The following is a 25,823-nucleotide window of genomic DNA, read 5'->3' on the forward strand; positions in this document are numbered from 1 at the left end:
CAATGCAATTTAATTCTGAGTCAATGAAGATCAGATTGCTTAGGGAGTTCTGGCCTGTAGTTGCAATACATTACAGATTGTTACTTTTAGTATGTGTAATACCTATGGTGTTTGATCTTTCAACCAAATGTAATGAAAATTTTGCAGTCTCAAGATCAATAATTGGTTAATCATTTGATTTCTCTTTAAACACTTAAGGTTGGAAGAAGCTTAATTATAGTCAGTGGCACCCGAACAAAATGTATTGATTGCAAAGGATAATTTAAAGGTTAACTTAATGAATAAACACTAATCAGTTTAAAAACTCAGTTTATTACCATTCAGAAGGAAAACTTCTTAAATCATAACCGTTCATTACCTTATTGACATGTATTCTGAAGGGAAAGCCCCTCTATTTGTATCTCCGTGGCTTTCATCCAGAGCATGCTTTGGATCTGGACTGATCTTGCATCACTTGCCGAAAATCATTTCCCTGGCTACTGTACATCTGTCCTTGACTTACAACCATTTGTTTTGCAACCATTCAAAGTTACAAGAATATTGAAAAAAGAGACTAATAACAGGTCCTTGCACTTAAAATCCTCACAGGATCCTCACAGTCACATAATCAAAATCGGGCAATTGGCACGTAATGGCTTGCAGTGTCCCAGAGTAATATGGTTATCATTAGTTACTTTCCTAGCCAGCTTCTGATAAGCAAAGTCAATACGGCATGCTGGATTCACTTAACTGCCGCATTCTTCACTTAAATACCATGATTCGCTTAACATGCATGGAAAAATAGGATGTAAATGTAGGCACAAGTCACTTAGCCATGGAAATTCTGGTCCCAACTGTGTTCACGGATGATCAAGGACCACCTGTATGTCCTTAATGGCTGTATGGGGCCCCTTCAGGTATAAAGTGAGAATATGTTATCATTTTTATCAGAAATCTGGTGATCAGCCTAGCGACAGATTAAGGACACTTCCTCAATGAAATTTATTCTTCTAAAAATGAAAATAAAGGTGAAGTCATGCATCTTTTAGCCTTCAGAATAAATTCACAGATGCAAAAACATAAACATTTCAATATATTAACTTGTAGGTAACTGTTGAGTAAATACTGTTAAGCTTGTGCCATACAACCTAGAATTCTTAAACATCTTTTAAAATATTTATTAAAATATTTATTAAAAATTGCCATAGTTAAACATATCACTTTAGTTATGTAGCCTTCAATTGTTTCACGCAGCTGTACCAATGTTTATTATTCCTTTGAATTACAACATCATTTCTAATTTTCTAGGCTATAAATTTTCAGATTGCTTGGATTGGCGACTCCAAGGATTAGGTTACATCTTAAACTATATCTGAACCTTTTCTCCATCCATTATAATTCTAGAACTTCAGCTCACAGAGTCAGAATGTGCAAGAAAATAAGAACAAAAGTAAAATAAATACTTTTATTTTTAAAAGGGTGGATCGTTAAATTATGGAAATTGTTTCCATAAGGTGTTGTAATACTATTAAATGAGCAGAATTTTTAAAAAGGAGAAAAATCCTTGACATTAAAATTCTCCCCTGGGGCTAATAAAGTTACTGATGGAAAAGAGTTTGGTTATCCCAGTGGATCTTTGGTAGGATCTATTATTTCGAAGAAAAAGATTCGACTCATTCTGATAATTTCTGAAATGTACAGAAGGAGATCTTTCTTTTTAACCACTTGTTAGATTAACGATGTTGCCATAGTGTGTTTGTGTATAATGTGCTGAGTTCTGGATCGATCAGCTGATTTATTTTACGAGCCATTGACTTCTAATTAGCCATTAGTGTCATAACCCTTATAGGAAACACATCCGTCGAAGTGATTGGGAGCCAGTGAAAGCACTGGGCCCGTAGAGCAAGTATGGAGACCATCAGATCTGCAGAACTTGTCTCTGAGCCAAATTACTCAGAACATCTCAGAGGAGCAATGGTGTTACTGGATGTAACCAAGAGGCACAAAAGCTCATGATGGCAAAATGTGTGTGAGAACAATGATCTCCTTGGGGATTACTGTGATTTCCAGATATATTTGCATTCTGAGCTGAATTAGAGGCATGCCTGTTTGTTTTCAGAGCTTTTGCATAACATTTCCCTTAGGTTTAAAATTTACCTCAGTAATGTAGCACCAAAAACATTGTCTATACCTTGGGCCTAGTGCATTGTTTCTCAACCTTTTAAGAGGTGTAGGCTTCAATTCTCAGAGTCCCCCAGAGTTTTGGGAGTTGAAGCCCTCCCATCTTTATAATAGCTAGATTTTTTTTTTACAAAGATAACAGATAAGCACAAAATAACCTAGGGAAAAAGTAAGAAATAAGGCTAAAGAAAAAGGCTTTGAAAAAAGCTATAAAGCAAAACAAAAATCAAACAAAATCAAACATCGACTTCCAGTCTTCTATATAGCAGTTATCGACATACAAAGTCCACACCTCTTAAAGATGTCAAGGTTAAGAAACACTGGCCTACTGATCAGCTATTGAAATCCTTGGACTCTGACTTTTCATTTCTGGTGCTTTTAGACTGAAGCAAGCAATGTGCCTTGGAGATGGAATTTTTAGTTGTGTGACGGGAGGACCTATTCTCCAAAGCATCTAAGGGCAGGATAAGAAGTAACAGGTAGAAGATCTCCAAGGTCCCTTTCAATCCTATTGTTGTATATTCTAAGTGGTCATATGTTCCACATACATAAATCTTCCTTTCTTGATACTAGGTTATGCTCATTTCATTTGGTTCAACCCTCTAAACTTAGGCAAGGCACTGGATGGGTGCTTCATGTTGGTCAAGTCGTTTCTTCAGAGCTGTCCTATGAAGTGTACAGAGCTCATAGCTACAAGAGACTTTGGATTGATTGATTGATTGATTGATTGAAATCAAATGTTGAGGCCACCCCACTCCACAATGATTCTGGGCAGCTTGCAGATAAATACAAATACAAAAGATTATTGGAAGTTCACTTTCTTCTATCCAGGACATGGCATATAAGCACTGTTTGACCAGGGTCTGCAGTATTGTCATGGGCTCTACACATCCTCTCCATGACCTGTTTTCATTACTACCTTCTGGAAGGACACTTCATGGTATCCAAAACAGAATAATTAGATTCTGTAATAGCTTTGTGCCATATAGTATCAACCTTGTTAACTCTCAAGACTCTTTTTTCTGCTGTTTTCAAAATGGATTGTGCTATATGTCTCTCTCTCTCTCTCTCTCTCTCTCTCTGTGTGTGTGTGTGTGTGTGTTTTGGTATCATTTTTGTATAATTTTGCATTTTTGCATGTTGCTGCTATTATTACTATTATTATTATCATCCTCATCCTTGGGATAGTGACATTGTTAGTGGGTTTTCAAAAGTGGTGCATCAAAATTTCATTTTAATTTGTGCCATTGTACATACAGGACAATGACAATAAAAGTTATCTTATCTTAAAGGTTATCTTATTGAATAGAAGGGGAGCACACAATCACCATGTCCCCAAGGTCTGGGACAACAGCCAGGTCTTCCCTTGTCTCTGTCCAAGTAGTTGCTTCCCTGGTCTTCCCCTGCTTTCTTCATCTACTTGTGTCTGCACAGAAAGTATTCCACATAAAAAAATGTGTCTGACAGAAGTGAGGCATTGGCAGTACTGAGGAGGAAAAAATTAATTTTTGAGTTGGGGCAGTTTTTCAGTTAATTTTTTAAGGAGGCCACACCAGTGATAGAATCAAGGCATGTGTTTGGAAGCAATGGGGTGGCATTTAATGGAAGGTTTTTGTGCAGTATGTGGAACATTCCTGATTACAAAATGTTTAAAAAAGGTACATGTTGCTGTGAAGTAAGGTGAGGGGGAGTCAGTTACTTTGTTTATCTGAAGATGACATTTTCAACCTTCAGTTAAGAGGAGATTCAAATGCTGTAGTGAGTTAGAGAGTGAGGAAAACATGATTTGGGTATAATGTTTGCATACTTCTTTTAGCAAAAACTAAAATTAAAATTAAAACTAAAATTAAGGATTAAGAATTCCTAATTAATCAGAATGTCATCTTGGTCTTCTTAACAGAGCAATTGGCCTTAAGTTTCAAGTTCCCTCAAGGGCTGGGCCTATGGAGTTGGGAGACGAATAATCAGAGATGATCCACCTCTTCTCCCTCTGTCAAAATTTCCAAGCCCTGTGTAGGATGAATTTGTGCTGATTGGTCCTTTGACTCATCCACATTAGATTTGTGTGTATGGCTTTTCCCCAACTATTATATGTGTTGTGCAGGTCCTTGATTTTCTTCTTCATTGTTGTTTCTTGCTGACACTATACTGGCACTATGACATCCAGTACAGAGAATTAGTTAGAATGTTGGATTTTGGCTGAGGAAGACTACGCTCAAATATCTGCATGACACAAAAGGTTGTAGAGTAACCATGGCCTCATTCCTATCTCTTTGTTTAGGATTTAAAAAGGGGAGGGGGCAATTTATACACTAAGCTTCTTGGGGAGAAACAGGATTTTAAACTATGCAATTAGACAAAGAGTAAATTTAGAAGTTCCAAAAAGATCGATGCCTATTAATTGAAGGTCAGATTCATTAGACTAAGTAAGTGAAAGTCGGAATAAACCTGAAACAGCCATTCAGCCAATCAGTCTCTCCGCCCCACCCCACCCCGCCCCCCACGTCTGTCTGAGTGTGTGAATTGCCTATTGGCCATGTGCATACGCATTCAGCAGCACCTTACGTCTGTCAGAAGGCTACATCCGTTACCCTTCTGACAATTAGAGCCATCTTTGGATGTTTTCCGGATGCTCACTATTTAAAGCAAGAGTGAGCTGAACGTAAGGGACAAGTACAGATTCTCCCAATTGTTTCCTCTCCTTTCAAATGCATCGGAACAAAATGTCCAAGCTTGTAGTCTATGTTCCACTGTGTCCCATGCTATGGATGGAAGGAAGCCAGTGGGAGAGTTCATTATAGTGCACTAAATTAGCCAGTAAGCCTTCATGCATTGTGCAGCGGAAGTATTTGGGCAGCTCCTGTGCCTCAGTGACAGCTGCTTGGCATCAAATGTTGTAATTATCAACTCAGAAAGAGAGAGGCATTTGGAGAGAGAGAGAGAGAGAGAGAGAGAATAAGAACAGCAGCTAGCATAGAAAAATTAGAATGTGATCTGCTTGCCATTGGACTTAATTTCATATTAAGAATTATCCTGTCTGTTGAGATTCAGGTAGATTCCTTGTCTATTAAGAGCAAAAGTTAGCCTTCCTATATAATAAATCCAGCACTTCTGTGTTTTTGCTAGGTGGTCTTTCCTTAGCCCTTAGCAGAAAAGTCAGTGTTTTGCACTAACAGCCTGCTGATCCTTCAGTACACAAAACCTACTATCCACTCATCTTAGGGCATGTTTAGAAGGTTCAGTGTCAAGGTCTTCCAGTCAAGGAGAAATATGTTTGCCTAGATATTGTGGAGCAACTAACAGCCAAAGTTTATCAGCCTTCCTCTACCTGGTGTGGTCTAGATGTTTTGGAACTACAGCTTTCTGGGAATTAGGTCCCAAAACATCTGGAAGGTACTAAATGTTATAGAAAAGTACGCCAGCTAAATCAGTGTGTAAGATTGGCTCAGGTCTTCGTAGATATTAATTCAGCAAAGCTTAGTCTTAATTAAATTGAAATGCCTGAGTTTACAAGTGGAGGGTTAGTTTGCTCTGTGATTAAAGTTCCCTTATTCAGTTTAAATGTGGGATGTTGAATTTTGAAACCATTTTTACAAAGATCATGTTATGATTATGAATAAACAAACAAACTACTTTCCTTATCTTATTATTGCAGCATCCTTTGCACTAGTATAGACTCTTCTCATCATCTCAAGAGGTTATGAAACACAGGCAGAGTTGTTATGTAGAATTAGCGGCACTCAGCAGTAGACAGCAGACAATGATTGGAAGGCACAGCAAAACAAAACAAAAGAACAGAGCAGAACCAAGGAGCATCTCTAAATCTTATCTATTTTCAAAAAAGAGACTTCAAGGAAAACACTAGTGGAACCAAAGATTAGCAATCTTTAGCAATTATTAGCAATAAGTTCCTTTAGCAGCCTATTATACAAACTCCTTTAGAAATATTGGCCCATCTTCTTATCTCTATCTCTCCCCTTTTTACCTTGACCACAATTGTAAATCATATTTGTTAGAATGAAATACCTTCTTTATCCTGCTTGTTGAATAAAACAGACAGAGTAAGTGGCAGTTTAATTTAAGAAGAGCAAGAGATCGGGGCCACAGTGAAAGCTGGATTCAATTAAAAAAGGACATATTTTGTCTTCCTGGGTTATGTGAAATCCCCCTCCCTTTTCCCCCCATTAATAAAGGGAAACAGTTGTTAAAGGAACTTAAAAATGATTGTGACATGAGACAAATGTGCTTTGTTTGCCTTCTTTTAATTTATTTCCTGAAGTTCACAGGATCAGAGATATCTCCAGATGATTGAAGTTCTGATCTTGATTCTGTGAAAAACAAATGCCTTTCTGTAAAGTTTTTCAGATAGCCTTTAAGAGTGATTTCACCAACACAGTTGTCGCCTTCATCGACAAGAAGAAAACTGTTAGTACAATTAATGCAAGTTGAACAATGCTGGTTGGACTAAAGATCAATTTAGTGACATTTCCCATCCTCTGCCATGCCCATAATAAGCCCAGAAGAATATGGGGTAGCCCCTTTTCCCTACTTTTGTTTTCCAACAACCAGGATTCAGAGACATGGTTCCTTTGATTCTTGAAGTATCATGGCCATTAGAACTACCTGCCATTGGTTCTTTTGTCCTTGATTAATTTATCTAATTCTCGTTGTAAATCATCTGAATTGGGGGTCATCACATTTTGTATTAACTGGAAGAAATCCAGTTGGGGGGTCAGGTCAACATAAGATGACCTCTCGAAAGTTCTAGATGAATATTACAACCGCTGATCTATACTACATATTTCTATAGATTCTATCCAAGAATATAATATATAAAATAGTTTTACAATTGTGTGTTTATTTTATCACTTTCTTTCCTGTGTTGTAAGTTTGAATTTCCCAGTTAAATTTATTTTTTATTAACTATTGCTTTGGCACTCTTTGCTTTGATTGAATAATTGGGGAGGTTTGTTTTAAGGTGGAGGGATATATGTTAGTGATTTATGTTGTTCTATTCGTTATTTTTATGGTTTGTGTCCATTTTGATTTGATTTTGAAGAAACGCAAATTAAAGTCTGAGTAAAAAACAACATACAGTACATGCTGTCCTTGGCAGATAGGAAATAACTGTCTTTCTGGGACAGTTTTCCTAACCCAGCATGACCCAGATTGTAGCACATATTTAGGACTTCTGCAAGATTTTCAATTCACCTTCATCTCTGTGGAATCTCCCTCCCTGACCACCCAAGGAGTTCAGAAAGACTCAATCTGGACAGGGCTGGCAAAGTTCCATTAAATATCAATACAAATACTTGTTACTATAAATTGTCATAGTGATATATATGAGTATAAACTCAGATGAATAAGGAAATAAAGCAAATTACCTGAAAAGATTTTAAGATTATACTCGAGTAATGTTAATTACTCGAGTAATGTTAATTAAGTAGTGTATCAGTAATGTATAAATAAGGTTATACTCCAGTAATGTGACTATCATATGTGTGACTACAAATTGAGGTACTAATACCACTCTATAAAGCCCTAGTAAGACCACACCTAGAGTACTGCATCCAGTTTTGGTCACCTCATTATAAAAAAGATGTTGAGACTCTAGAAAAAATACAGAGAAGAGCAACTAGGATGATTAGGGGACTAGAGACTAAAACATATGAAGAATGGTTACAGGAACTGGTCTTGGCTAGTCTGGTGAAGAGAAGGACCAGGGGAGACATGATAGCGGTCTTTCAATATTTGAGGGGCTGCCACAGAGAGTCAAGCTATTTTCTAAAGTGCCTGTAGACCAGACAAGGAATAATTGATTGGAAACTGATCAAGGTGAGCTTTAACCTGGAAATAAGGAGAAACTTTCTGACAGTGAGAACGATCAACCAATGGAACACCTTGCCCTCGGAAGTTGTGGGACTTTCAAGAAGAGATTGGACTGCCATTTGTCAGAAATGATGTAGGGTCCCTCACTTGGGCAGGGGGTTGGACTAGATGACCTATAAGGTCCCTTCCAACTCTGATTATCTGTTAATAAAAAGATGGTCAGCGATCTGTAAGTAATTGAATGAATGGATGAATGAATGAATGAATGAACGAATGAATGAATGAATGAATGAGTACTTTATTTGGCCATGTGTGATCAGAAACACAAGGAATTTATCCCCAGTGCAGAAGCTTTCAGTGTATATGCAAAGCAACAATCATCATCATCATTATCATACTACTACTACTACTACTGAGAAGGGAGAATAAAGAAAATAATGATAATAATATTATAGCCATACTACAATTTTTTTGAATGCAGCCTATTTTGGAGCAGGAAGCAGGAACTCCAGCTAAGGAGCTCAATTGCAGACTTCTGTAAAGATGAACAAAATTGTCTGTTTCATTTGATGTAAAATTAGTATTTTTTTTCTAACCACAAAAGTTTCTATCCTGATTTGGCATCTGTTTGCAGCATATATTCTTATGCATATTTGTTCTCAATATGTGCATTTCTTTACAAGCAATTTCCCCTAATATAGATATTTTCATATGCATCTTTTATGCTATTTGTAGATACATTTATTGGTCAAAGTACTACGCTGGAAAAGATAAAAGACCAGTGTGTTGGCCTTAATTCAAATTGTATCAAGAACCAACCAATTTCTTCTCCAATTCTAGTCATTAATATAGATTGTTCTCTATTTGACCTGATTTCTGAAGAGTTTTCATCTTTTCATTTTGGAAACATTCAAGCTACTAACGTTACAATTTTTATGTTTCAATATATCGATAAAGATAAAGAAATCAGGATACTTGTAATCAAATGAAAATTTATGTTTATTTTTTATGGTGCTAGGAGAGAGAAGGATGAGTATTCAAAATACTTAGGATCATTTTCAGTATATAAACGCAATTTTATCTGGAACTTATTTACAGCCACAACTTACTTGTTTGTAAAGATTATCTCTATCTTTGCAATACTGCAAAGCTCAGTATAAGCTCTTAGCCTTTTTTATTTTATCATAATATTTTTAATCATGAGAAAGGGCAAAACCTAGACATCTCACTTTCTATGACCCATCTCAATAGGGCTTGGCAAACCCTCGTAGCAAACTTCACTTAGTGTGCTGTTAAGCTTCCACTGTTACAAACTAACTAGAAATGGGTGGATAACTGATCCTCATTTTTATTTTTTACATTACAGTTGTCCAGCATATCAAGCGCCACAATATCGTCCTCAAGAGGGAGCTGGGAGAAGGAGCTTTTGGCAAAGTCTTCCTGGCTGAATGTTATAACCTATGTCCTGAGCAGGATAAGATCTTGGTTGCTGTAAAGGTAATATATATATATATATATATATCCTACAGACTTGGGTTATACATCAGTCATTTCTGTTTCTCCAGAATAAGTTATTTCTTTCTGAGAATATTACTCCCACTATTGTTTAGATTGATCCACAAAGGCATGTGGGTTTCAACAGTAATACTTACTCCTTTGTCTGTGTATTTACAAAGCTATATTGATTGCTATTGTTTTGAGGCAGAGATCTGTAATCCAAAGTCCAAGAGTTACACAAAACTCTGCACCATTTTGGATGCTGGTTCCCCACAAGTTTCTCTAAGAACTGCTAGTAACTGTAACAGTTATCGTGATGAAATGAAAAACAATTAGATATATAAAGTCTTCCTGCTACTTGTGTTGAATAAATTCAGTGCAATGTTAATTATGCATGCAAACAAATGCAATCTGGTTATTTTTTTTGTCCTGGCCCTACCCATCCAACACACCCCACAGAGAAAAGGTGAAGCCATAAACAGAACATATTTGGGCCCCTGTGGCAAATCTTGATGAGCTCTGCAAGGACCCCATTTCTTAGCTAGTTCTATTTACTCCAAGGTTAGGCAATTATGGCTTCTTTACGATCAGTCTGTGGACTTCAACTCCCAGCATTCCTCAGCCAACCATGATAGCTCAGGATTTCTGGAAATTGAAGTCCACAAATCATAAAGGGTCCATAGTTGCCCAACCTTGGTTTAGTCTGTCAGAAGAATGCAAGGATTGAGCAGTCCCAGTGTATGCAACCTTATTCTCTTCCTCAATTGCTTTCATACTTTTAACAAATATGCACAAAATAAGTCACTTTTTGACAGATCTGAGGCTTTGACTTCAAAGCTAAGCACTAGCGTTATTTTGGGCTTACTTTGTTTGTCTAACCCCATGGTTGTCTCTGTGATAAAAAGATGAAATAGCCAAGCACAATTCATGCAAGAAGTCCAGAAACAAGCATAGTAAGGAGACTGGTGAGACCAACTCCAGAATAAGCGCAGAAATTGTACTGACCACTGGTTTTGCAAAATGGTTTCTATTTTCTCCAGTTAAGAGTACTTTGTGACTGATACGTCCATTTCAGAAGAAATATAGATTGAGGAGTAGCAGAACAAGCAAAACATATCTTTGTTAATGTTCAAGCATTGCCACATTTTCTTTTCATTCATTGGATCTTTGACATGCCTCCTCACTGGTTGCTGAGCAACCCAGAACAGCATTGTGTACTGTATGCATGTGAAGAAATAGCTACTGTTATGCCTTGTGGGAAGTCTACAGCTGAAAATGAAGTGCTTGGCAAAGAAAGGGGGAGAGTGAAAAAATTCAGCAGATATTCTGATCTGGTAACCATAAATAATTTGAAAAGAGTAGGCATTCCAAGATCTTATATGGAAATAGGATAAATAAATATACACACATTCACACATAGGGGAAAAAAACATGGTTAGCTTTTTTGAAAGAAGGAGACGGTCCCAAGGGTGCTGTTCAGGTAATTGGATTTCCTTGATATTTTCCTTGAAAACATTTCACTTTTCATCAAAGAAGCTTCTTCACTTCTGAAATGAAGAAGCTTTCTTAGATGAGAAGTGAAATGTTTACAAAGAAACTACCAAAAAAGTCCAGTTGCCTTTTGAACAGCACCTTTGGGATAACCATGACTGGAGGACTGAGAATTTTCATAGAAAAGGAGAAGGAGAAGGAAAAGGAGCAATGGGTTTATTTTTACTTTCAATTTGTTTGTAGAAAGTTTGATTTGTAGGTGCCCACTTTTCAGTGAGCTTCTGTGCAGAAGGACTTAAGTGAGATTTAAATGGCATGCTGGCTTTCCATAAGCATTCTAAAAGCAATATGATGAGGGGTTATGTTTGAAAGTTGACTTGTGTTACATTGCTTTTATCCTGAAATGGAGTGATTTTATTCTAAGAGGAAACACTGACAACAGGCTAAATTGCAGACTTCTGTAAGGATAGTCAAAATTGCCTGTTTCGTTTGACATGAAATTAGTATTTTTTTCCTAATCAAAAAATTGTCTATCCTGATTTGGCATCTGTTTGCAGGATGCGTTCTTATGCATTTTTGTTCTTAATATCTGCATTTCTTTTAAAAATTTCCCTTAATATACCGGTAGGTATTTTATATACCATCTTCTATTTAGATACTTTTAATGGTTGAGGTACTATACTGCAAAGCAAAAGGTAAAACATATTGTGTTGGCATTCTAATTTGTTTATTATAAATTTTGGAGCGGCAATTAATTCCAATGGTATCAATAATTGGAACTGACCAATTTCTTCTCCAGTTTTAGTCATCAGTACATATTGCTCTCTACTTTGCCTGATTTCTGAAGGGCTTCCATGTTTACATTTTGAAAACATTCAAGCCACTAACATTGGAATTTTGCTGTTAAAAATATTAGTAAAAATAAAGAAATCAAGGTAATTGTATGTCTTCAAATGAAAATTTATGTTTATCTTTTTTATGGTGTTAGGAGAGATAAGGATAAGTATTCAAAAATACTTGGGATCATTTTCAGTATATAAGTGCAATTCTATCTTGAACATATCTACAACTATAACTAGAGGTGGGATTCAAATAATTTAACAACCGGTTTTCTGCCCTAATGATTTCTTCCAACAACCAGTTCACCAAACTGCTCAGAAATATAACAACTGGTTCTCCCAAAATGGTGCAAACTGGCTGAATCCCACCGGCTATAACTTAGTTGTTTCTAGAAGGATTATCTCTATCTTTGCAAAATTGCAAAGTTTTTTATAAGCTCTGAGCCTTTCTACTTTATCCTAATATTTCCAAAAATTTTACAATGTTATTTTGGGTTCACAAAGAATGACAGTAATGTGGGAAAATAGCCCAAAATATTGTTTTCTCCATAAACAGATTTGCCTCCAATTTTGAATTCATTCTTCTTTTTTCCTGGCTTCCTCCACTTATAGAATTTGGTCCAATTCTATTCAGTGTTTAGGGAGTTATCCTGTAGATGGACCAACAAATAAATGAACACTTAGAGTTCAGGATCATTTTAGGTAAGTTAATTTAAAAACATTTTAAGAAGACAATAACTGTTCACTATATTTACTAAGGAGAGCCAGTTTGGTGTAGTGCAGTGGTTCCCAAACTTTTTAAGTCCACTGCCCCCTTGGTACTACAAACTCATCCTCAATGGCCCCCACCCAGGGGCAGGATTCAAATTTCAGTGGCTGTGGCCTAATTTGAGGGTGTGGTTTGCTGGTAACGTGATTGGGTGAGCGTGGCTTGCTGGTCACATGACTGGTGGTGTGGCTTGTTGGTCACGTGACTGGGTGAGTGTGGTTTGGTGACTGGCAAACCAAATACATGTGGTCCTCACTTAATGGCCAGTTGCTTAGCAAGTGTTCTAATTTATGAATGGCCGCCCCAGCACTACTTGACCTGTTTTTGGAGTTTAGACAGCCATACACACACATATACACATACTCCCTTCCAACCCTGCTGGAGCAGGTCATTGGACTAGAATCGGCAAAGCATCTCTGATTAGATTCTAGTAGTGAATAAAATCTAATCAGAGATGCTTTGCTAATTCTTGTTGATTTGTTTTATTTGTATTTTTTTATTTTATGTTGCTGAATTGCATTGACATGTGTGTCCCTTCTTGTGCACAACCCAGAAGCTTTTGTGATTCTTTGCAGCAAAAATTACCAACCTCTGGCTTTGCTCTACTTTTCAAACGTGCTGGCACTGCCGCGTTCTAGGTGCCGGCCCCACAGGTCCACCCCATTGAGCCCGCTGCACTGGACGGACCTGCCCAAGCAAGTCTGAGCGGAGCAGTGCACCAAATCAATGGGGTGAGCCTGGGAGAGGGAAAGAGAGAGAGAGAAGAGAGAGAGAGAGAGAGAGAAGGAAGAAAAGAAAGAGAAAAGGGAAAGAAAGAAAAGGGACAAAGAAAGGGGGGCATGGATGGATGGAGGGGGAGAAAGGGAGAGAGAGAGAGAGAGAAAGAGAGAGAGAGAGAAAGGGAGAGACCTGATGCATTTGATTGAAATGAGGCGTAGTTTAGAGGCCCTTTTCCACATGGAAACATCTTTGCCAGCACATTGAAACCTCTTTGGCTTCTATTAATTAAAGGTTTTGTGGACAAAGCATGGTCAAGACTATCAGGAAGGTCTCACATTTTGTTGAGGCTTTAAATAGGATCCATTGGACCAGATCTCCACCCTAAAAAATTAATTTTCCCCAATGTATTACAGTGCCAATTCTGAAGAAGGCAAAACCAAAATGTACTGGTAAATTACAAGGAGAACACACACACACACTTCCTTCTAACCCTGCTGGAGCAAGTGATTGGACTAGAATAGCTATCTCATTATCTTTCTCCTCCCTCCCTCCCTCCCTCCTTCTTTATTTCTTTTTCTTTCTGTCCCTTCCTTCCATCCCCCCTCTTTCTTTGTCCCTTTTTCTTTCTTTCCCTTTTCTCTTTCTCTTCTTCCTTCTCTCTCTCTCTCTCTTTCTTCTCTCTTTCCCTTTCTCAGGCTCACCCCATTGACTTCGTGCACTGCTCTGTTTAGACTTGCTTGGGCAGGTGCCTCTGGTGCAAGGGACTCAATGGGGTGGAACACGGTGGCAGCGGGATGTTTGAAAAGGAGAGCAAAGCCACTCTGGTTTTGCTCTCCTTTCCCAACGCTGCATTTGGGATGGAGCTCCTTGCACCAAAGCATGCAAATCAATGGGATGATCCTGCAGGTCCTTGCCTTGAATGTGGCGGCGGTGGGATTTTTTCTCACCCCTGAATTGTGCCTTGCCACTCACCTCCAGCACCCCCTTGCCGCCTCTGAACACCCCCCTGCTGGCCCCCTTGCCTCTCAGTGCTCCGCTAAGGCATCCCACTGCTCCCCAGGGGGCGGTACTGCCCACTTTGGGAACCACTGGTCTAGTGGTTAAGGCACCAGGTTAGAGACCAGGAGACTATGAATTCAAGTCCCGCCTTAGTCATGAAAGCCAGATGGGTAACCTTGGCCTAGTCACTCTCAGTCCAATCCACCTCACAGTATTGTTGTTGTAGAGCAGGGGTTTTCAAACTTGGCAAGTTTAAGACTTGTGGACTTCAACTCCCAGAATTCCTGAGCTAACATGACTGGAGGAGAATTCAAGGAGTTGAATTAAAGCTGTTAAGTTTGAAGACCCCTGTTGTAGAGAAAATAGGAGGCAGAAGCAATATTAAGTAGACCCATCGCCTTGAGTTATTTCTAAAAATATAAAGGCAGGATACAAATAAAATAAACAAGCAAACAAACTCCTAAAATAGATGAAGAAAATAAAATATTCTTCCAGACACAACAATGATCCAGACAAAGGCATCTATTCCATTTCAGGAAAGGTAAATGTTCATCTGAGGAAAAGTTTTATGCCAACCCTACAGTTGTCTGTATGACAACATGTACATGGAACCTGTCCTCAGAGTTTTCAATAAATTCGTGGAGGTAGGAGGATGTGGTGGCCACTGAAAGGTCCTCCAATGCATTCTTCTTAATTCTGCAAAAGACATCTGAAAGTGCTGAGGGATGGAGAGGGCAAGGAGATTTTTTTTATTATTATTATTAAGTGAGTTTCTAGTCCTATGAGAACTGCACTGAGGACAATAGCATTAGAGGATGCCATAAAAATGTTCCCACCAGAGTAATTCTGAGACAAAAGGAACCTATCTTGGATTAAGAGAAATTGTTCATTTGGTGGTTTCACAAGGCAGTGTATAGTTACCACAGCAACCGTTCCATCATAGAGCTCAGCAGCTTCTTGTAGATCAAAAGCAAAAGCTCGGTGGGGCTCCTTAGGGGTTCCATAGCAAGGGCTTAATAGCACTATAGATGCAACATGTTCTACCAAATGAAGTTTTATGGTTATCGCTGTAACAGTCCTGGGAGAGATAAGGGTGGGTATATTCAGGCTACTAGGACTGTCTTTCTGCATAAATACCATTTTGCCTATATATACATACGATTTTGACAGTGGTTCCTCAGAAATGTATCTCCATCTTTGCGGTATTACAACATTCAGAAAAAGCTTTGAGCCTTGACATTTTACTGCAGTATCCCCCCAAATCTCACAATGTTATTTTGACTACAGGAACAACAATAACATGGGGAGATGTAGTCCAAGACAACAATGAAGCTTTTTTTTCAGCTTAGTCTTCTGGACTGACTTCAATGATCTCATTCAGTACAGGTTGTCCTCAACTTATGAAATTATTTGAGCCCTAAGTTTCTGTTGTGAAGTGAGACATTACTGAAGTGATTTTTGCCCACTTTTACAATCTTTCTTGCTAGAAAGTGAAGATCTTTCTTCACTTTCTTGTTAAGTGAATCACTGCAGTTGATAAATTATTAATCAGGTTGTTAACCGAACCTAGCTTCCCCATGGACTTTGCTGGTCAGAAGGTAACAAAAGGTGATCACATGACCTTGGGACATAGCACCTTGATCATAAATATGAACCAGTTGCCAAGCATCTGAATTTTGATCACATGATCATGGGGATACTGCAAAGGTCATAACTGTGAAAAATGGTTATAAGTCACTTTTTTTCAGTGCCTTTGTAACTTTGAATGGTCGCTAGATGAAGTAAGTTGAGGATATCTGTACAGGTTTGAGAAAGTTGCCTTTCTGATGAATGGACAGAGTGCAAAGCATTGACATAATTTCTTCCCAATATTTCAAAACTAGGTTGGAAAAAATTAAAAGATGGATCAGAAACTTAGATATTAGTGTCTCTGAATTCAGAATTGAGAATCCCAAGAACAAAACAGAACAGAAGGTTTTATTGGCCAAGTGTGATTAGGCACACAAGAAATTTGTCTCTGGTGAAGAAGGTACCAATAGTATCAAGAACTGTGATATAGATACATCAAAGCACCTTATCTCTGTGGGCTAACTCCTTCCAATTTCATGATTCCCCCTGCCCCCAGACAAGATACAGAAGTTGTTAAGCATCTTGGAGATAAATACCTTTCTTTCAATTTTTGTTTTCTTTCTTTGTAGACTCTGAAGGATGCCAGTGACAATGCCCGCAAAGACTTCCATCGAGAAGCAGAACTATTGACTAATCTACAGCATGAACATATTGTCAAGTTTTATGGAGTGTGTGTGGAAGGAGATCCTCTCATCATGGTCTTTGAATACATGAAACATGGAGATCTCAACAAATTCCTCAGGTGAATTTGTGATATTTTTTTAAAACATTTTTCCACATTCTATGTTCAAATCTGAATTCACCTGAACACCCCTGAAGTTTCAATATTTAAGTTAGAGATTTGGAGAGTTGCTGCAGTGTTTCTGTAGTAATCTGTATTTTTTCCTCCAAGCATTTTATATGCAGGACTAGGAAACTTCGGCCCTCTAGATATTGCTGAACTATAGTTCCCAGAAGCCACCATTAACAAGGACAGCAGTATTCTCAGTCTTACAGTTCACCAATATTTAATGGAATATATCTCTGAGATAAGGAGAAAAAATCAAGGTGTGGAGAAACTGATTTTTCTATTTTTACAATTAAAATAAAAACAATACATTGCTTTACTAAGGTTCTCTAATCATGTATTTCAGACAAGAGACAATGAAATATAGTCTTCAACGTACAACTACAATTAAACTCAAAATTTATGTTGCTAAGTGAGAAATTTGTTAAGTGAGTTTTGCTCCATTTTATGACTTTTCTCACCACATTTGTTAAGTGAATCACTGCAATTCTTAAATTATTAATATAGTTGTTAAGTGAATCTGGTTTTCCCATTGACTTTGCTGGTCAGAAGGTTGCAAAAAAAGGGATCTCACGAATCCAGGACACTGTAACTGTCATAAATGTGAGTTAATTGTCAAGCATCTGGATGTAAATCACATGACCGTGGGGATGCTGCAGTGGTCATAAGTGTGAAAAATGGTCATAAGTCACTTTTTTCAATGCTTGGAATTTCAAATGAACTGTTGTAAATTGAGGACTACCTGTATAATAGAACCAGTGGTATCTGATTGGCCTTACTTGGGCCCAGAAACTAAGAGAGTGTTGTGATTGACAATGAGAAATATAGCTCCAATGAATATCAGGGATATAAGCCAACTGGATATTAGAAAATATATGTTGAAGAAGACAATGGCAAACAATCCTCCTATTGTTGCTAAATAAGTGGCATGGATGAGTGCAGCTTTTTCCATGAAGTTCATCTGTAAGGAGACCTTCCTTGTTTTCTTGTTAACATTTAGTAGTCTTTGCAAACTTTCCATCCCAGGTATATGAAACAATCTGTGAGATATGAAGGATGTAGTCTCAAAACTGACAGTTGTTCACATTGGAAAATGCATTTCTTTTTCAGAATCTCACGTTCCTGCAAATGCACAACACATTTAAAAGTTGGGCCTTAAAGAAAAATCCCTGAAGCTATTCATCTTGAATTTGGCAGCTCAGATTCACTCAGAAGGGGCAACTGTGCCTCTCACATTTCATCTAATTTTGTCCAAATTCCTTTCTGAAACTTGGTAGACTTCTCCTTCTTGTAAAATTCTGCCATACATACGCATTTAATAGACCTCTGTAAAAAAAAAGAAAGAAAGAAAGGTAAACAATTATGGTCATGTGTCAATTCTCCATGAAAGTCAATGAGTGCTCAAAGATTCACATTTCCAACTCTTAATTTGTATTTGGCCTTGCAATCAATTTGGATAGCTTTCCAATGGGTCTAAGATGAAATTGGGCTATTTTCCAAATTGCTGAGTTGTGATCCAAATGGAATAATTTGATTGGTACGCATTCCTATGTGAGTATAGTCTTGCTGGATCAGGCCAAAAGCCCATCCTTTAGTCCAGCATTTTATTTCTCATAGTGGCCTTCCAGATGTCCCTATGCCGTGTGATAATGAATTCCACAGGCTAATTATGCAGTATATAGAGAAATGCTTCTTATTGTCTGTTTTAAATCACCCGACAAGTTCTATTGGCCTTGGTCTTAATGTTTGAGAGAGGAAGACAAAAAAAAAAAAAATCCTCCCACCTATTTTCTCCAGACTGTGCATGATTTTATATGTTCTCACTCAATTGTCTTTCTATCAAGCTTTATCCCATAAATGGGGATTACGGTACAATGCTGGTATTTATATGTATATATATTTTTATCCCTTTCCTGATGATCTTTTGCTGTATTTTACACAGTTGCCTCACAATGAAACCACTTCTTTTAGTATTATTCTGTGACCCCAAGATCTTTGACATAGTTAGTTACAATGCTTAGACCACATCAAATTATATGTGAGGAAGGCTTGTATGCCCCAAACATATATTACCTCACAGTTACTTAAATTGGACTACATTTGTCATTTGGTTGATCATTCATCCAATTAAAAATATAATTATGGTGTGCTTTGATGTTATTTTTTTGTTTTTCAGCCCAAATATGTTATCATCCCCATATTTGGGCAGTTTGCTGTTTAACATCATTTCTGAATAAGCCGAATAGATTCTCAATAAAGGTTTTGAAGGCCTCTACTTCGTACTTCCTTCCACTGAGATAACTGCTGCTTTATTTCCACTCTCTCCTTTTTTAACTTGTTACCAATCTATTAAAAAACCTGGCCTCTTATCCCATGGATGCTAAGTTTACTCAAGAGCCTTTGATTTTTTTAAAAAAAAAAAAACAAGAATGTTGAATGTTTTGGCTTCTTTGTCATCTAATGCCTCAGTTGCTTTGAATGTCTTTCCTGCTTTTAATATATTTTTATACATATAAAAGAGTTCTTACTATTCCATTTTTGTTTTTGTTTTTTTCATACCCCCCCCTCCGCGCGCATTATCTAGCAAAGCTTATTCTCCTTTTTGTACTCTCAATTATGACAGGAGGGAGCAGGATGGCTCAGCGATTAAAGACCGTTTGTCTACTGGAAAGCTGACAAACATGGGTTCAAGACAGTGGTGGGATTGAGTTTTTTTTTACTACTGGTTCTGTGGGTGTGGCTTGGTGGGCGTGGAAAGGGAAGGATACTTTAAAATCTCCAGTCAGAGGTGGTATTTGCTGGTCCTCCGAACTACTCAAAATTTCTGCTACTGGTTCTCTAGAACTAATCAGAACCTGCTGAATACCACCTCTGGTTCAAGACCTGAGTGCATGATGGGTCAACTCCCATTATTTCTCCCATCTCCTGCCAACCAAGAAGTTTGAAAGCATGTAAATGTGAGTAGATAAATAGGTACCATTTTTGTGGAAAGTTAACAGCATTCCGTGGGCCTCCATGTATATTCATGCTGGCCATAAGAAAATGAAAGTGTCTTCAGACAATACTGGTTCCCTTGGCTAAGAAATGAAGATGAGAATGGCTCCCTAGAGACTGACATTACTGGATCAGGAAACCTTTAGCTTAAATTATGACAGACTTTTCATTCATTACATCTTATAGTTACCTGGACACTATTCCAAAGCCATACTGGCCTCTTGGGCTTGGTGGTCTTTTTTTTTTTTTTACATTGTTAATGTACTTAGTTGGGTTTCAGTTATGAAGGCTTTAAATAATTTCTCTTTGGCCTTCTGTTTTTCATCCATCCCTTCACTAACCCCTTTTATCCCATAAATAACCCCTTTTGTACTCAAATGTGTTGGATTCCACAGGCAATTCCTCAGCTGAGTACGTGCTAAATATAATATTATAATCAGTGTTCCCTATAGATTCTGCAGTAGTAATGACTCACACAAGATCATGGCCATACTTTAGGATTAAGTCTAGGGTTGCCTCCCTTTGGCTGGTTTAATGCCCAATTGTGCCAAGGCTAATCACTTAATCACTGGTTTCTTTGTCATAGCCTAAGCTCTATCAGAGTAATAGAAGTCTTCAATTATTATAAGAATGTCTATTTTTCTCCATAAATATTACATATCTCTAGATCTAATCTACATTTTTTACTTCCCATTGTGATTCTCTGGAAGAATCTGTCCCTCAACGTTGTCTATATCTTATGTTCTCTGAACTGATTTAACTTACTTTCTACTTATTCTGAAAAGCATAATGAAAAAAATTGGCCAGGTCCTAATGATTAAAAATGAATGGTGGTTAGGTTATCAAAATAAAAATATATACATATATTCATAAACTATGATTCAAATATGTGAACAGAATGTGTCATTACTTGAAAATAGTATTATAATTCAGGTTTCATGATTGACATGTTTAAATGTGTCAATAAAGCATTTTCTAGTAGCAATATCTATAGGTCTCTACTACAAAGCTTTTATTTTCTAAGGAAAAAAAATCTGAACAAAAATTTTCATTTTTATAAATACATAATATTTTACTGTATATCATAATTTAGTTTGGATAAAAAATAGACTACATACCACTTTTATAGTGCATACCCAAACACATTGTACCTCATTTCACTAACAAAAATCTTTCAGACCAAGTACTCCGAATTTTGCTTCAGGGAAAAAACCCTGGCTCACATTAAAAATGGCTTCACGTACTTACATGCATTAAAAGTCCTAAAGATTAGTACATTTATTATAGATTTAGAAGTTTGAATCAAATGCCAAAATGCATTTTTTATTAAAATGAACACCTATTGTTTATTAATGCATGCACAGCATTCCCTTGAGGAAAGACAAAATATTTCAAATAAGGAAAAACAAAAAAATAAAACTGTCTAGTCTTGTTCTGAAAGAAGAATGCCTCTGTAAAGGAGAGGCCAAGTGAAATGGTAGACATGTCATCAACATTGTATATGTATAAAGTTCATGTTCAAAACTAGGTGTTCCTAATTAGGATAAGTAGTTTTGCCTTAATAAGCCGAATAATTGCTGTTGAGCATTGGTAAATTGATACAATTTAAAAACGTATCAACAATACATACACAAAATAGAAAAAATAAAGAAAAGAGAAGAAAGAAAACACCCGGCCTAGCAAACCGGATAGGGAACAAATGAGAGGGAAAAGAAAGGATATGAAGGGGAAAAGGGAAAGGATGGGGGGGGGGGGGAATAGAATAAAAAAGTACATTTAAAAGCAAACAATATCTTTTTGTGACAGTCTGTAAGGTTCGTTTCTCTACGTTAGATCAAATCTACTCTTCTTTTCCACTATATTTAAGTTACCCTATATCTTTTACACAATTTGTCTCTGAGTAAGCCAATTGTACCAAGAATCCCAATTGTTATAAAATGTTGAAGACTCTTTGTTTTTTAAGGCTATGGTTAGTTTATCCATTTCAGCACACTCACATATTTTCTGAATAACCATTTGCTCTGTAGGTGTATGAGGTGATTTCCAACACTGAGCAAACGCTGGACTAGCGTGTTCTATATATCTAGCCAATTTGATTCACAAGTAACATTTTAGGATTTAGTAGTTGTTGTGTGAACTCAGCTGGGTTATTCACATCACCAAAGTGTAGCTTAACTGAAGGAGTGAATAATCTGTCCTGGTATAACTCAGTCTCTTATTTCGTATAAATGTTTCTTTATGAAATATTTGTAATATAAAATTTTATTCAATAAAATGTAGATTATTTGGAAAAAAGTCTTGAATTAAGAAATATGATATTTGGGGGGTAACTCAGGGTTGTTGTTGTTTTCTCTAGTATTCATCAGTTTAATTTCCAAAGAAGAGGTATCTAAAATGGTGGTTGAGCAGCAACTTCTCTGCTGACTTCCTAATGATATTTGAATTATTCTCTCCATTTTCATGATTTTTTTAAATGTAGCTTTCAATAAAGCAGGATTGGCAATTTTATAACTTGGGACTTCAACTCTCATGGCTGGCTCAGGAATTCTGGGAGCTGAAGTCCAACAGATTGTCAAGTTTCCATAGGTGCCCATCCCTGCACTGAAGTCTGAACAATTGCCAAATTTTTGTTAGACTGTTTGTACACAGACATAAAAATACTCCATGTATTGCAGGTGGTTAGATGGAAATTGTGAGCAAGCAGATAAGAACGGTCCTGTTGTAGCAACATTGTCAAGTCATTTTCGCTCACCTCCTATTAATTTTCCTTTCCACCCCCCAATAAGCCTGATTTTCTTTGTTTTTACATTGTTTTGTCTCAGTATTTTCTTTCCATCTTTTTGTCTATCTGTTATTGGTGCAATTGGTAAGTGAAGACTGGTATTACATGGTACCACAAATTGTTTTGCCTAAGAAAATTCTTAATGAGAAATACCACTAACCACAAGCAAGGAGTGCCTTCTTGCTTTATTTTGCAGAATAAATAGGCTCCCTGGATGGGAAGCTCTGAAATATACATATACCTGTTTTTTTGCTTGCTTATAAAGATATTTATCAGTCTTAGAAGGTTTGGAAAACCAGCCTATTGATAGAGATTTGCTTCTAATGCATGACTTGGAAATTAGTGGAAGGAGACAGCCTTGCACAATTGAATGCATGCATTAAACATTAGTTATAATTACACTGCTTTAACAGCAACTCAAGCACCCATTCATTTATATATTATGGTAGTGGCTTGCCTTCTACCTGTTGCACTTTGAGTTGAAGCAGTCTGACGGTAATGTATCTTCTTTTTTGAAAAGTTTGTTATTCATCATCTGTAGTATCCAGAACGGGGTCAGTGAAAAAGAGACTCTCTTAAGCGAAATTAAAATTTAGCATTCTTCTTTCATTCGACACTACTTATGATAAGAGGAGACTATTTGCATGTCATCATGCTTTGGAAGCACATTTATTTCTTACCCTGCAGCGCCCCCCAAGGCCACTGAGAAACAAAATGAGCTCACAATTTTTAGACACAGAGAGAGAGAGAGAGAGTCAAACAGAGACAGGTAGACAGACAATTGCGGTCCAGTATCTGAAGATCAGAAAGGATTCCTGAGTGCGAAATGTAGGCAATGCATGTTTCAGGAGCAATCACTGACAAAAGGAAATCCAGTTCTAGAGGAGATGAAGCAGTAAAAATCTAGAAGCAACACAGAGTTTGTATCTTTTGGGGTTATTCTAAACTGACCAAGTTGGTCATGGCAGCAGGAGGCAATCAGAAGGGGTTCTCATTCTTGGATAGTCTTGACATATGACTGCAGAAAATTATATTGAATTGAGATGGATAGACTTGATTTGTGCAGGGAGGGACAAGAATGGGGCAGAAGAACAATATGACTAGATCACAGAGCCCTGTTAAAAGCTGGTGGTAGTTCAGCTCCTCAGAAGTCTTCAGTTGTGTTCTATTTTATACTCCAAATATTTGGTCCCAGGCAAGAACATGACTGTATCTGACTTTCAGCACACTGTTCTTTGAGCTTCAAAGTATGGAGTGGCTCTGAAGTACATGTACTTCATGGCCTTTAATTTGAGCAACCTTGATCTGTGCTTCTACCAACTGAAAAGAGTTGATTCACAGCTCTATAGCTCAAAAATAGAAAATAGCAAGCACATCATTCAGTAATGATATGGCACATTTTGAAATCTCACATTATATTGAGGAAGAAGAAACAGAACAAGCCCCTGAAAAGCAGTATGAAAATGAAGTGTTGGGATTGAGTGATTCTTGCATAAGCAGGAAAAGAAAGGTATTTGATTCGGGATGTATAGTATGGATGTCTTTGTTCAGTATTAAATGGAAATAGCAGAAAGGTACAATGACTTATTTAAAAAAAATTACAAAATATGTTCAGAAAAGGGTGAGGAGGTGGCTTAATAGCAGGAAAAGGAAAATTGTTTGTGCTTTACTGAGAAATCAAGTCAATTCATTTTCAATATGTAAATAAAGTGTGTACAGAAAGTCTCTGAGTTATGACCATTATGGAACCTCTTTATCACTGTCACAAGCTGTAACAGTTGTCAAAAGACTGACCCAATTTTACGATGCTTTTTGTGGCACTTGTTAAGAGAAATCAATGGTTGTAAGTGTAAATGCCACAATTGTTAAATGAATGCTGCAGTTATAAGTGCAGAGCCATTGTTCACTATGGTATGCTGCCAAAACCTGGAGGTGTCAGCAAAACTGTTATTTACCTATTGCAGCTCATTTAAGGTGCGCTTCTTTGCTTCTGAATGTTGTTTGCTGTTAATTATCAGGGACGCAGCCTCTGCTTAGAGCTCTGGTTTAAGCATTTCATAGTGATATGTATCACAAGCAGAAGCTGCAAAAACAGATTCGCTGACATACCATGAGATCTTCTCAACACCCCCCCTCCAAAATGTCCTACCAACTCTTAATAGCCTGGAAGAAGCTTGGTGGTTATTCTCCTTGGCAAATATAAATAAGGAGATAGATAGCTAGAACAACATTTTCAGAAGTGGGATGAAAGCTTCTCCATCCTTTGCACTTCAGCATTTGTTTTTACAGACAAGCAACATCCTGTAGGTACGTGCCTACATACACATACATACTGCTGTGGTTCTTTCCTTCTTATGAATGTACAATGCCTGCACATGCAATAATACAGAAAGTAAACTAAATGTCTACAACTCTATTTGAACTTATAAATTGCTCCCAGTCAATGCATTTGTATTTTTTGAACACAGGTGTATTTAGAGTATGTAGACTTCTAGATTTCTCCCAAAATAAATATGAAGGCAAGTGGACCACCTGCACGAAGTTCATAAGGTTAGAGTAAGAAGATCAGAGAGGATACGTTTTCTTGTCACCTTTCTTTCTAATTTTTACTTCACGTCTAGGAAAAAAGAAGAATCATGTTATTGAGCATATGCTTCCTAGACAGGGAGAGTTATTGTTCCTTCAGGCAATAGTCTATTAACAGTGATAGCACTATTTTAAAAAATATATTTGTATCCTTCATGAGTTTTACAAAAAATTAAAGCGACAAAAATATCCAACACATGTTCCTTCCTTCTATTTTCTCCACAACAACAACCCTGTTAGATAGCCCAAAGTCATTCAGCTGGCTTTCATGGATAAGGGGAGATTGAACTCATGAGCTCCTGTTTTCTAGCCTGGTGCCTTAATCACTAGACCAAAGTGGACTCAATTGAACCACTTGGCCAAACTAACATGATATATAATACAGAGCTACCCTGTTGTCCTGTTGTTTGCGTTATTATGTTTGAATTATGAATGAAAGCAAAGGAAATTTACAAGTGTGAATTTCAATGTGTTATATCACAGAGCAGAACTTCCTTCACATCAAATTAAATAAAACGATGGCATCTTAAATCTATGCCTCCAAATAAACCTTCAAAAAGCAATAATTGGCAACAGTAACAAAATATTTATAGGTTATTTTTCTTCCACATATGGAATCTATAGGTAGCTTTCTGTATCTAGATCAGGGATGGGCAATTATGGCAACTTTATGACCTGTGGACTTCAATTCCCATAATTCCTGAGGCAGCTAGCTCAGGAATTCTGGGACTTGAAGTCTAC

The 25,823-nt window shown here is 37.2% G+C and overlaps 1 protein-coding gene across 11 annotated transcripts in view; it reads left to right on the forward strand.

Moving 5' to 3' along the window:
• NTRK2 (neurotrophic receptor tyrosine kinase 2) overlaps window positions 1-25,823 on the forward strand; it is a 193,589-nt gene that overhangs the window by 139,162 nt on the left and 28,604 nt on the right. For all 11 annotated transcript variants that reach the window (XM_087926779.1, XM_026703862.2, XM_087926781.1 and 8 more), the window contains 2 exons: window positions 9,356-9,486; window positions 16,503-16,675. In XM_087926779.1, coding sequence (XP_087782905.1) covers window positions 9,356-9,486; window positions 16,503-16,675 — 304 coding nt within the window. The remainder of the gene's footprint in view (window positions 1-9,355; window positions 9,487-16,502; window positions 16,676-25,823) is intronic.

Source organism: Pseudonaja textilis, chromosome 2, assembly GCF_049901715.1.
Source record: "Pseudonaja textilis isolate UNSWEBS1 chromosome 2, rPseTex1.2, whole genome shotgun sequence".
NCBI lineage: Eukaryota > Metazoa > Chordata > Lepidosauria > Squamata > Elapidae > Pseudonaja > Pseudonaja textilis.